The 12,103-nt window shown below is 37.7% G+C and overlaps 1 protein-coding gene across 2 annotated transcripts in view; it reads left to right on the top strand.

Moving 5' to 3' along the window:
• The window catches only part of rab28 (RAB28, member RAS oncogene family), a 133,834-nt gene that overhangs the window by 22,575 nt on the left and 99,156 nt on the right, over positions 1 to 12,103 (top strand). For both annotated transcript variants that reach the window (XM_061891579.1, XM_061891580.1), the window contains exon 3: positions 8,691 to 8,779. In XM_061891579.1, coding sequence (XP_061747563.1) covers positions 8,691 to 8,779 — 89 coding nt within the window. The remainder of the gene's footprint in view (positions 1 to 8,690; positions 8,780 to 12,103) is intronic.

Here is a 12,103-nt window from a genome sequence, read left to right as displayed (position 1 = left end):
TGGCAAGTTTCTGGTTGAATTTTTGACCACTCCTCTTGAAAAAATTGATGCAGTTCAGCAATTTTTTTTTTTTTTACATGGACTTGTTTCTTCAGCATTGTCCACACGTCAAGACTTTGGAAAGTCCCTTCTAAGCCATTAATTCTAGCCTAATTTAGCCATTCCTTTACCACTTTTGACATGTGTTCGGGGTCATTGTCCTGTTGGAACACCCAACTGCGCCCAAGAGCCAACCTCCGGGTTGATGATTTTAGGTTGTCCTGAAGAATTTGGAGGTAATCCTTCTTTTTCATTGTCCCATTTACTCTCTGTAAAGTACCAGTTCCATTGGCAGCAAAACAGATCCAGAGCATAATAATGCCACCACAATGGTTGACGGTAGGGATGGTGTTCCTGGGATTAAAGGCCTTACCTTCTCTCCTCCAAACATATTGCTGGGTATTGTGGCCAAACAGCTCAATTTGTGTTTCATCTGACATCACATGGACCAAGATAAGACCTTCTGGATGATTAGTTTTGTGGTTTGTGCTTTTTACCCAGCAGATTTGGTCACATTTTCAGTAGACCCATAATAAATTCATAAAAGAACCAAACCTCATGAATGTTTTTTTGTGACCAACAAGTATGTGCTCCAATCACTCTATCACAAAAAAATAAGAGTTGTTGAAATAATTGGAAACCCAAGACAGCCATGACATTATGTCCGTCACACTTGTATGCAAACCTTTGACCACGACTGTATGTCTCGTCAGAAGCACCTAATGTCAGGCAATGACTGGTTGATTTTTTTTCGGGGATTAAACTGATGCAATCATAAAACCTTGATTAACTGTACAAATAACGTCCTTAGGGACATCTTAACATTGTCAAAGGGGAAAAAACACTTTTTTGGGAATGTTGCCTAAACACACTTTTTTGGGGATGTTGCCCGTCATTCACAATCCTTAGGTAAGACAAGCACACGTTTTTCAGTTTTTTAATGCATTTTAACTCGTAAATAAACGTTAGCAAATGTCAGCTAACAATGGAGCCAGTGAGAGTCGCTCTATTCCGCCTATAAAGCCCTCTAAAAATTTAGAAAACCACCATCAAGGTTTTGTATACATGCTGTAAGTATATGTAATGTAAAAACATTAATAATATGTAATATAGTGTTCCCTTGTTTAACGCTGGGGTTACGTTCCAAAAAAAAATACTTGCTTTAAGTGAAATCCGTGTTTTTTTTGTGTGTTTTTTTAGGTGTTTTCATTCAGTATATATATATTTTTTGTTTATATTGAATGTTTTCTCATTTACAGGATTTTTTGTTTCATTTACTGTGCATTTTTTTTTGTTTACATGTTTTTAAAAAAATATATATTATGTGTTTTTTGTTTACAGTACTTTACAGTATATGTACGATCGCATCAAACAATTTTGTAAATTAGGCAAGCTGGACGCATTCTGTACTATAAAGCAGTGGTTCTCAAATGGGGGTACGCGTACCCCTGGGGGTACTTGAAGGTATGCCAATGGGAACGTGAGATTTTTGTAAAAATATTCTAAAAATAATTCAAAAATCCTTTATGTATGCATGTATGTATTGAATTATACGTCAACAAAATATGAATGTAAGTTTATAAACTGTGAAAAGAAATGCAACAATGCAATATTCATTGTTGACAGCTAATATTTTTGTGGACATGTTCCATAAATATTGATGTTAAAGATTTATTTTTTGTGAAGAAATGTTGAGAATTAAGTTCATGAATCCAGATGGATCTCTATTACAATCCCCAAAGAGGGCACTTTAAGTTGATGATTACTTCTATGTGTAGAAATCTTTATTTATAATTGAATCACTTGTTTATTTTTCAACAAGTTCTTATTTTTTATATATTTTTTTCCAAATAGTTCAAGAAAGACCACTACAAATGAGCAATATTTTGCACTGTTATACAATTTAATAAATCAGAAACTGATGACATAGTGCAGTATTTTACTTTTTTATCTCTTTTTTTTCAACCAAAAATGCTTTGCTCTGATTAGGGGGTACTTGAATTAAAAGAAAATGTTCACAGGGGGTACATCACTGAAAAAAGGTTGAGAACCACTGCTATATAGGACACATGGCATGAAGAAGATTGATTGACAATGGTCTACAGTCCCTTAGCAAATCAGGATGCATAACACAGTGTGCATTCATACGCTAAAAAAAAAAGCATGCAACACTGTAAAAAATACACACGCATTAAATCTGTGTAACAGCGAGGCTGTGTTAAGTGAACCATGTTTTAGCGAGGGAACACTGTATTTACATATTTTGATCATTTTAAGCAAACAGCGCCGTATTATTTCTCCGATCCATCACAGCGTTCACTTTCCTTTCAACAACAACACTACTAATCTTGAGAGACAACAATGACTACTTTGGGAGAAATTATGCTCCAAAAACTTCTATTTTTGATCCTAAGTATAAGGAGGGTGATCTACAAGTTTTAGAAGCTGTGTGTTAAATGGATGCAGTTTGAATGAAAGATTAAGCATGGTGAATAAGAAATGTAAACTACCAACATAATAAAACAATTACTTACTGTACAATGTCTGCTCTCGCTGAGATAAAGACTGATCGGATGTTTATATCTTCCCCTTTACATGAACAATTGTCATAATCCACAAGTTGGCTGCAAACGAGCGTTTTTTCCATTTCTTTCTCGCCATCTTTGACTTGAGGTGGGATGTCAAAGTTAACCAACTTGTCAGTTTATGTCCACAACCTTCTACTATCCAGGTGAGAGGCATGATTTGTAATCTAGAATGAACTTTTACCAACTCAAATGAAGTGATGCAGCAGCTCACCGGCTCAGTCGTACTTGTCAACCTTCCTGATTTTCCCGGGAGACTCCCGAATATCAGTGCCCCTCCCGAAAATCAGACTTCTCCATTGAACACAGTGGCCGAATGGATATACTCATTCTTGAACGGATTATATATATATATATATATATATATATATATATATATATATATATATATACACATATACATATGTCTTGATTGGATTATCCAGAGAATAGTGATAGATATTTGTATGTGTGAGTAAAATCACTAGACTACTTCATCTCTACAGAACTGTTTCATGAGGGGTTCCCTCAATTATCAGGAGATTTTTTTTTGTAAATCTGATGATTGAGGGAACCCCTCATGAAACAGTTCTGTAGAGATGAAGTAGTCTTGTGATTTTTCCCACACACACACACACACACACACATATATATATATATATATATATATATGATAAATGGGTTTTACTTGTATAGCGCTTTTCTACCTTCAAGGTACTCAAAGCGCTTTGACACTACTTCCACATTCACCCATTCACACACACATTCACACACTGATGGAGGGAGCTGCCATGCAAGGCGCTAACCAGCACTCATCAGGAGCAAGGGTGAAGTGTCTTGCTCAGGACACAACGGACGTGACGAGGTTGGTACTAGGGGGGAATTGAACCAGGGACCCTCGGGTTGCGCACGGCCACTCCTCCACCGCGCCACGCCGTCCCCTTATATATATATATATATATATATATATATATATATATATATATATATATATATATATATATATATATGTATATGTATGTATGTATGTATGTATATCCCCACCTAGTCACGTCCGTTGTGTCCTTAGCAAGACACTTCACCCTTGCTCCTGACGAGTGCTGGTTAGCGCCTTGCATGGCAGCTCCCTCCATCAGTGTGTGAATGTGTGTGTGTGAATGGGTGAATGTGGAAGTAGTGTCAAAGCGCTTTGAGTACCTTGAAAGTAGAAAAGCGCTATACAAGTACAACCCATTTACCATTTAAACACCAAAACTCCTTGAGCTTTCAGTGGCGCACATGTGAGCGACGGCAGACGTGCACACTGTTATGCGCCTATCTTTTCATTCGATTTTGTGTGCGGCCTACATTTGCCGTGCGCAGAGGATGTGTGAGCAGTGTGCAATTGCACAGGCGCTTACCTTAGAGGGAACGTTACCCTCACTCCATGGCAAGTATGGGTTCAGTAGGTCAACACTGTAGCTTTCTGTGATCAATAGACCCCAGTAAAAGTAGTTCCTCTGTGTTAGCGCTTATAATAACATCGCTAATACTCGGTTAATATTCCGGCCACAAGATGTAAATGGAGTATCGTTGGCTCTTTTTGGATGTTTTTTTTTTAGAGGGCTTTATGGGCGTAATAGAGTACTCTCTTTGCTAGCCACCTCTTACTTGCTGTTCATTACAAGTTAGAATGCATAAAAAATGTGTTGTTGTCTTACAGAGGGATTCGAATGATAGGCAATATTAAAAAGGGGGGGAATAATGTTAACTCACTTTATAATTAATCTAAAACAAATCAAAATGACTCACCTCTTGAAGACACCTGAGAGAGGTGGATGTCGAGCAAACATTTCGCCTTAATGACCAATCCCTGATTCATTATTTTTTAGACTTAGACTTCCTTTTTATTGTCATTCAAATTTGAACTTTACAGTACAGATATGAACAAAATTTCGTTGCATTAGCTTATAGTAGTGCAGGATAAAAAAAGCAATAAGGTGCAGATATAAATAAATAGATTACTGTACAGATAAATATATTGCATTTTTGCATATGCATCCAGATTTATGGATGTATGTTATATTGTCTTTATATTTCAGCGAGTTAAATGACAGCTTTCATCAACAGAAACTAAAATACAGTAAAATTGTTTTACCCTCGAAGACACCTTAGCAGAACTACCAATTCTTTTGCTGAGAGCATAGATGACAGATCTGAATATTCTTAACAGCTATTTAGGACTGAAAGTAAGTTCAACCTCTAAAATAAAGCAAAGCTACTCACTCTCTGAGTTTGGGAGCTGTACACTGACCTAAATGACCATTGATTCCCCTCCTTTGTCAACACAATGGACTAAAATAGATTAAAAACACTCAAACTTTTAAAAGAGCTATACTGTCACTTAAAGGCCTACTGAAATGAGATTTTCTTATTCAAACGGGGATAGCAGGTCCATTCTATGTGTCATACTTGAGCATTTTGCGATATTGCCATATTTTTGCTGAAAGGATTTAGTAGAGAACATCGACGATAAAGTTTGCAACTTTTGGTCGCTAATAAAAAAGCCTTGCCTTTACCGGAAGTAGCAGACGATGTGCGGGTGACGTCACGGGTTGTACGGCTCCTCACATCCTCACATTGTTTATAATCATAGCCTCAAGTAGCAAGTGCAATTCGGACCGAGAAAGCGACGATTTCCCTCATTAATTTGAACGAGGATGAAAGATTCGTGGATGAGGAAAGTTAAAGTCCATCCATCCATTTCATACCGTTTATTCCCTTTAGGGGTCGCAGGAGGCGCTGGCGCCTATCTCAGCTACAATCGGGCGGAAGGCGGGGTACATCCTGAACAAGTCGCCACCTCATCGCAGGGCCAACGCAGATAGACAGACAACATTCACACTCACATTCACACACTAGGGCCAATTTAGTGTTGCCAATTAACCTATCCCCAGGTGCATGTTTTTGGAAAGTTAAAGTGAAGCACAAAAAAAAAAAGCGACGGCTCCAGGCGACGGCAGTGGGAGCGTCTTAGATGTAATTAGACACATTTACTTGGATAATCCTGGAAAATCCCTTATCTGCTTATTGTGTTAATAGTATTTTAGTGAGATTCTAAGGTCATACCTGAAAGTCGGATGGCTGTGGTGAACGCCAGTGTCTCTGACAGAAGCCGAGGAGCCAAGATCACAGCTGTTTTTTTGACTGCTACAGAAAGAGGTCTCATAATCCACAGAAGTCTCCGGTAAGAGCCGACTTATTATCACAATTTTCAAAAACTTGCTGGTTGACGTAGAGAAACATGTTCGCTTGACCGCTCTGTGTTAAAACTTCACAACAAACAAAGAAACACCGGCTGTGTTTCGGTGCTAAAGGCAGCTGCAATCCACCGCTTTCCACCAACAGCATTCTTCTTTATAGTCTCCATTATTAATTGAACCAATTGCAAAAGATTCAGCAACACAGATGTCCAAATTACTGTGTAATTATGCGACGAAAAGAGACGACTTTTAGCCGTAAGTGGTGCTGGGCTAATATGTCCGCTCCAACCCGAGACGTCACAAACACGCGTGATCATCCTGCGACGTTTTCAACAAAAAACTCTGCGGGAAATTTAAAATTGCAATTTAGTAAACTAAACCGGCCGTATTGGCATGTGTTGCAAGTTTTATTTCATCATCGATATATAAACTATCAGACTGCGTGGTCTGTAGTAGTGGGTTTCAGTAGGCCTTTAATACAATTTTAGACATTTTGCCTTTTTCCACTCAGCCAGTACTCTTTTGGTTCATTTTGTGTTGCAGGTATTAGTTCGACAACTTTTGAAATAATAATATTACGATAATATTTGTCTTCTAAACGTAAATATCCCCGAAGTTTCTGCGTGAACTTGACTAGATGATCTCATCCACGTGCCTTTTTTTGTTTGACCTTTTTCCGAGGTTTATCTGTCAGCCTGGAAGGTTCCCCTCCCGAGGCATAAGCAAAGGAATGCCAGTGGCGTTGAGTCAGTGTGAACCTTTTAACACAAATAAAGCGAGTGTCCGAGCATGGTTAGATGGGCGGGGATGGCGCTCGCCGCCACCAAAGAGCAGTTATTCATCGCGCTCTTCAATGTAGCTTTACATTGACACTGTATAGTCTAGATGTAGTGACTGTGAACCTCAACGTTTCCTCTCCTCGCGCTGAAAATAAGAGGGGGGACGTCGTCCAGCCGTGTCCACAGCAGCTCAACTCCGACCCAGCACGAGTATAAACTCTTCGCTGTCTGGTCCTCCCGCCTTTTTTGACCACCCCTTTCATTTTCCAGAGGAAGAAAATATTTATTTGGATTTGGTTTTTTTTTCTTGTGCCCGTCATTCTCTCTCTCTCATTCAGCCTGTCTCTCACTTTCCACTGACATGAGGACAAGAGTCCTCTTTTCCTCCTATTTTCTGGTTTAATTATTGCCATTTTCCTTAACAGCACATAATTCTCCTCACTTTCCTGACTTGGCAGCAAGCAGCTTATGACACAGATGGCACAATGCAAACACCTTTTTTGCAGGAAACCTGGAACAGGGGTCACCAATCTTTTTGAAACCAAGAGCTACTTCTTGGGTACTGATTAATGCGAAGGGCTACCAGTTTGATACACACTTAAATAAATTGCCAGAAAAAGCCAATTTGTTCAATTTACCTTTAACTCTATGTTATTATTAACAATTAATGATATTTATCTTTGTGGAAACACTGATCATGTTAATGATTTCTCACAATAAATACATTTTTTTGATGACATGTTTTAAATAGGTTAAAATCCAATCTGCACTTTGTCAGAAGGGCTTCACGGTGGCAGAGGGGTTAGTGCGTCTGCCTCACAATACGAAGTTCCTGCAGTCCTGGGTTCAAATCCAGGCTCGGGATCTTTCTGTGTGGAGTTTGCATGTTCTCCCCGTGAATGTGTGGGTTCCCTCCGGGTACTCCGGCTTCCTCCCACCTCCAAAAACATGCACCTGGGGATAGGTTGATTGGCAACACTAAATTGGCCCTAGTGTGTGAATGTGAGTGTGAATGTTGTCTGTCTATCTGTGTTGGCCCTGCGATGAGGTGGCGACTTGTCCAGAGTGTACCCCGCCTTCCGCCCGATTGTAGCTGAGATAGGCGCCAGCGCCCCCCGCGACCCCAAAAGGGAATAAGCGGTAGAAAATGGATGGATGGACTTTGTCAGAATATATAACAAATTGGACCAAGCTATATTTCTAACAAAGACAAATCATTATTGCTTCTAGATTTTCCAGAACAACATTTTTTAAAGAAATTCAAAATACTTTGAAATAAGATTTAAATTTGATTCTACAGATTTTCTAGATTTGACAGAATATTTTTTTGAATTTTAATCATAATAAGTTTGAAGAAATATTTCACAAATATTCTTCGTTGAAATAACAGAAGCAAAAATGACAAATTAAATTAAAATGTATTTATTATTGTTTACAATAAAAAAATAAATTTACTTGAACATTGATTTAAATTATCAGGAAAGGAGCGGAAGGAATTTAAAAGGTAAAAAGGTATATGTGTTTAAAAATTTTCAAGGTTGTATTTTTTCTCTAAATTTGTCTTTCTGAATGTTAAAAGAAGCAAAGTAAAAAAATGAATGCATTTATTTAAACAAGTGAAGACCAAATCTTTAAAATATTTTCTTGGATTTTCAAATTCTATTTGAGTTTTGTCTCTCTTAGAATCAAAAATGTCGAGCAATGCGAGACCAGCTTGCTAGTAAATAAATACAATTGAAAAAATAGAGGCAGCTCACTGGTAAATGCTGCTATTTGAGCTATTTTTAGAACAGGCCAGCGGGCGACTCATCTGGTCCTTACGGGCTACCTGGTGCCCGCGGGCACCGCGTTGGTGACCCCTGTCCTGGGATGTGTTAGCGAGAATGCCAAATCACCGATTTATTTTTCTAATCATTAAAATAAACAGTGTAGACATTTAGCACTCATCTGGAGCCCAACCCGCTATTTTGAGCTTTACTAACCAAATAAATCTCCTAAATCCCTCTAACATTTCACCAAAATTGTTACAAATGATCTGTTTTTTTCCACATCAACTTGTCTTACAGGCAATCTGAACGTGACCCTGCAAGTGTGGGACATTGGAGGACAGACATTAGGAGGGAAAATGCTGGATAAATACCTGTACGGAGCTAACGTAAGTCACCGAAACATTCTCGGCTCATCTTCAAAACGTATCTTCATTTTAGTTTAAAACAGCACTGGATTACATTTCGGTAAGAAAAAGGGGAAGCGCTCGTCACCGCGGTGGAGCAGCAATAGGAAGCACAGGAAGGATTAGTTTAGAGTCTTGTCGCTGAGTCCGCTTGGGCTTATTATTACAGTCTGGTCAGACCTCCCCCCGACTCCCCGCGACTGGAGCCGTACGATAATAAACTCAAGCGATCGACTGACATCCAAACTGACGGTGAATGGAGCAGGTCGGCAGAAGCTCACAATTTGTGTCAAAATGATGGCCACATCTGCAAGGGGTTCTACTCTCTCGCAACTCTCCACTAATATTCTTGTCTTTCAGGGATTATTATTCTATGGAAGAATAATAACACAAAATACACATAAAGGGTATCTTAACCAAAATGACGGATGTAGCTCAAGTCGGACCCGTTTAAGTCGCAAATGAGGGATGGCCGATATTATCGCGTTAAATAGTGCAGTCCTCCTGCGGTAACGACATAATTCACAATTTATTAATTGATATGTAAATGATTTTAACAATTATTTCCAAACAAGTACCGGACCATAGGGCGCACCGGATTATAAAGCGCACTGCCGATGAATGGTCTATTTTTTATCTTTTTTTATATATAAGGCACAGCAGATTAAAGGAGTCCTATTATTATTATTGTAGTTTTCTAAATGTAAAACACTTCTTTGTGGTCTACATCAGTGGTTCGCAACCTTTTTTCAGTGATGTACCCCCCTGTGAAAATTTTTAATTCAAGTACCCCCTAATCAGAGCAAAGCAGTTTTGGTTGAAAAAAAGAGATAAAGACGTAAAATACAGCACATTGTCATCAGTTTCGGATTTATTAAATTGTATAACAGTGCAAAATATTGCTCATTTGTAGTGGTCTTTCTTGAACTATTTGGAAAAAAATATATAAAAATAACTAAAAACTTGTTAAAAAATAAACAAGTGCTTCAATTATAAATAAAGATTTCTACACATAGAAGTAATCAACTTAAAGTGCCCTCTTTGGGGATTGTAATAGAGATCCATCTGCATTCATGAACTTAATTCTAAACATTTCTTCACAAAAAAAAGAAATCTATAACATCAATATTTATGGAACATGTCCACAAAAATATAGCTGTCAACACTGATTATTGCATTGTTGCATTTTTTTTTCAGTTTATGAACTTACATTCATATTTTCTTGAAGTATTATTCAATAAATATATTCATAAATGATTTTTGACTTGTTGCTATTTTTAAAAAATCTCTCGTACTCCTTGGCATACCTTCAAGTACCCCCAGGGATACACGTACCCCCATTTGAGAACCACTGGTCTACATAAAATGTAATGGTGGTTCTTTATTGCATAGATGATGTTTTACAGACCATCTTCAAGCCGCTTTCTGACAGTTCCTTCCGGATGCACCGTTTTGTGGGCTGTCTTATTTACGTGGCTCACCTTCGGCAGCGTCTTCTCTCAGTCATCTTTGTTGTAGCGGTGTAGCGTGCAAGGACGGGAGTCGAAGAAGTATGAAAATATGGAGCTAACTGTTTTAATGACATTCGGACTTTACTTCAATCAATAACGGAGCAGCATCTCCTCATCCGTGTGTCCTGTGAAAAAAATTTGACCGGACCTCTGTAATAACTAAAGTTCATTGAGTGAATAATGTAAACTCACTACACCGGTATGTTTTAGCGCTTTCATGGCGAGTTTACTGACAGATATAAGTAAGAACTTTACACTACTTTATATTAGAAATGGCAACATATGTCCCATAACAAGAAGATAGAGGAAAAAGAAGAAGCTTATCGACAACTGTGTCGCCACGTACTACAAAAGCGGAAGCGCACAATTTTTCAGGATTTTTGCAGATCCCAATTACACATCAGCAGGTACCAAAAGGTAAGAAAAGTTGCTTTTGCATAATATTGCGAAACAAAACAATAGATAATATGTCTTACCTTTTTACACACCATAATAATACTCGTATGTTAAAGCACAACAAGCGGTGTGGCTTCATAGCTTACCAAAGTCGTACTAAAACTGTTTGATAGATTTTTGAGCACCGTGTGTAATGTTCTATATTTTCAATTGAACATATAAAATGTTGGCGTTGTTTACGTGAGTCATATTGCCAACATAGTGCAGTCTACAGGTATATCTTATGTTTGACTGCCATCTACTGGTCACACTTATCATTACATCAGGTACCAAATAAAATTGCTTCGAGGTCGATAAGCAAAGCCAGAATTATTCCTTACATTAAGTCAGGGGTGTCCAAACTTTTTCCACAGAGGGCCACACACAGAAAAATTAAAACATGGGGGGGCCGTTTTGATATTTTTCATTTTCAAACCATAACAAAATATATGGATTGTTTTTTTTTTTTACGTTTAGGACTCCCAGGGACCATAAAGGGTCTCCATCATTAACATGTTAAAAATAAGTCAAAATACTACTTTCATTTTTTATGTAACGCTTACAGTAAATCTCTATATCAACTTCAGTTTGATATAAAGGAAAAAAAAAAAAAAAAAAAAAGGTTTTATGCCTTTTCAGTCAAAGACAACTTTGTTTTTATAGTAAAACTGAAATATGCAGTATTTTCCCCATTGCCCAAAACATTCAGAAAGCAATGTTTGATCTGAGGTAATTGGAGCCCTAAGAAGATCAATAATGCAGGACACCATTGATTTAAATGTATTATTATTTCTGAGTAATCACAGTGAAAAAATAAATAAAATCCCACTAAATATCTTTGCGATCCAAAAGGTGCCCCACTCATAAAGTGGTACATTTTTATTATTATTTGTTTTACTTCCAACGGTTAAGCTACGAGATCAACTTCAGATTTATCTGTCGTTTTTACGTTTGAACTATTATTTTGTTGGTTTTATGCTCTTTTGTCAAAGGAAAACACTGTTTTTTATGTGGCAACCACACAGTATATGCACATATTTTCCGCATAAAACATTTTAAAGTGAAACATTTGAAGTAATTGGAGCCTTAAATAGGTCAATAATTCATTATAAAAAATAAAAAATAAAAACTGTTTTTTTTTTTGGCATTGGCAATAAGAGCAAAATAAAGAAAAACAAACAGCCTGCATGGCAGCTTTGTGTCAACATTGTAACTTTTCCCCGTTAGATTTCACCTCATTCTACTTTTTTTTTGTGATTTTTTAAATTTATTTTTGCAATAGCATTTCCAGAATGTGTGGCGGGCCACTAAACAATTAGCTGCGGGCCGCAAATGGCCCCCGGGCCGCACTTTGGACACC

This window comes from Nerophis ophidion, linkage group LG29 (genome assembly GCF_033978795.1).
Source record: "Nerophis ophidion isolate RoL-2023_Sa linkage group LG29, RoL_Noph_v1.0, whole genome shotgun sequence".
Classification (NCBI taxonomy): domain Eukaryota; kingdom Metazoa; phylum Chordata; class Actinopteri; order Syngnathiformes; family Syngnathidae; genus Nerophis; species Nerophis ophidion.
The sequence above is the reverse complement of the archived record's forward strand: the minus strand, read 5'-3'. Positions and strand labels throughout refer to the sequence as shown.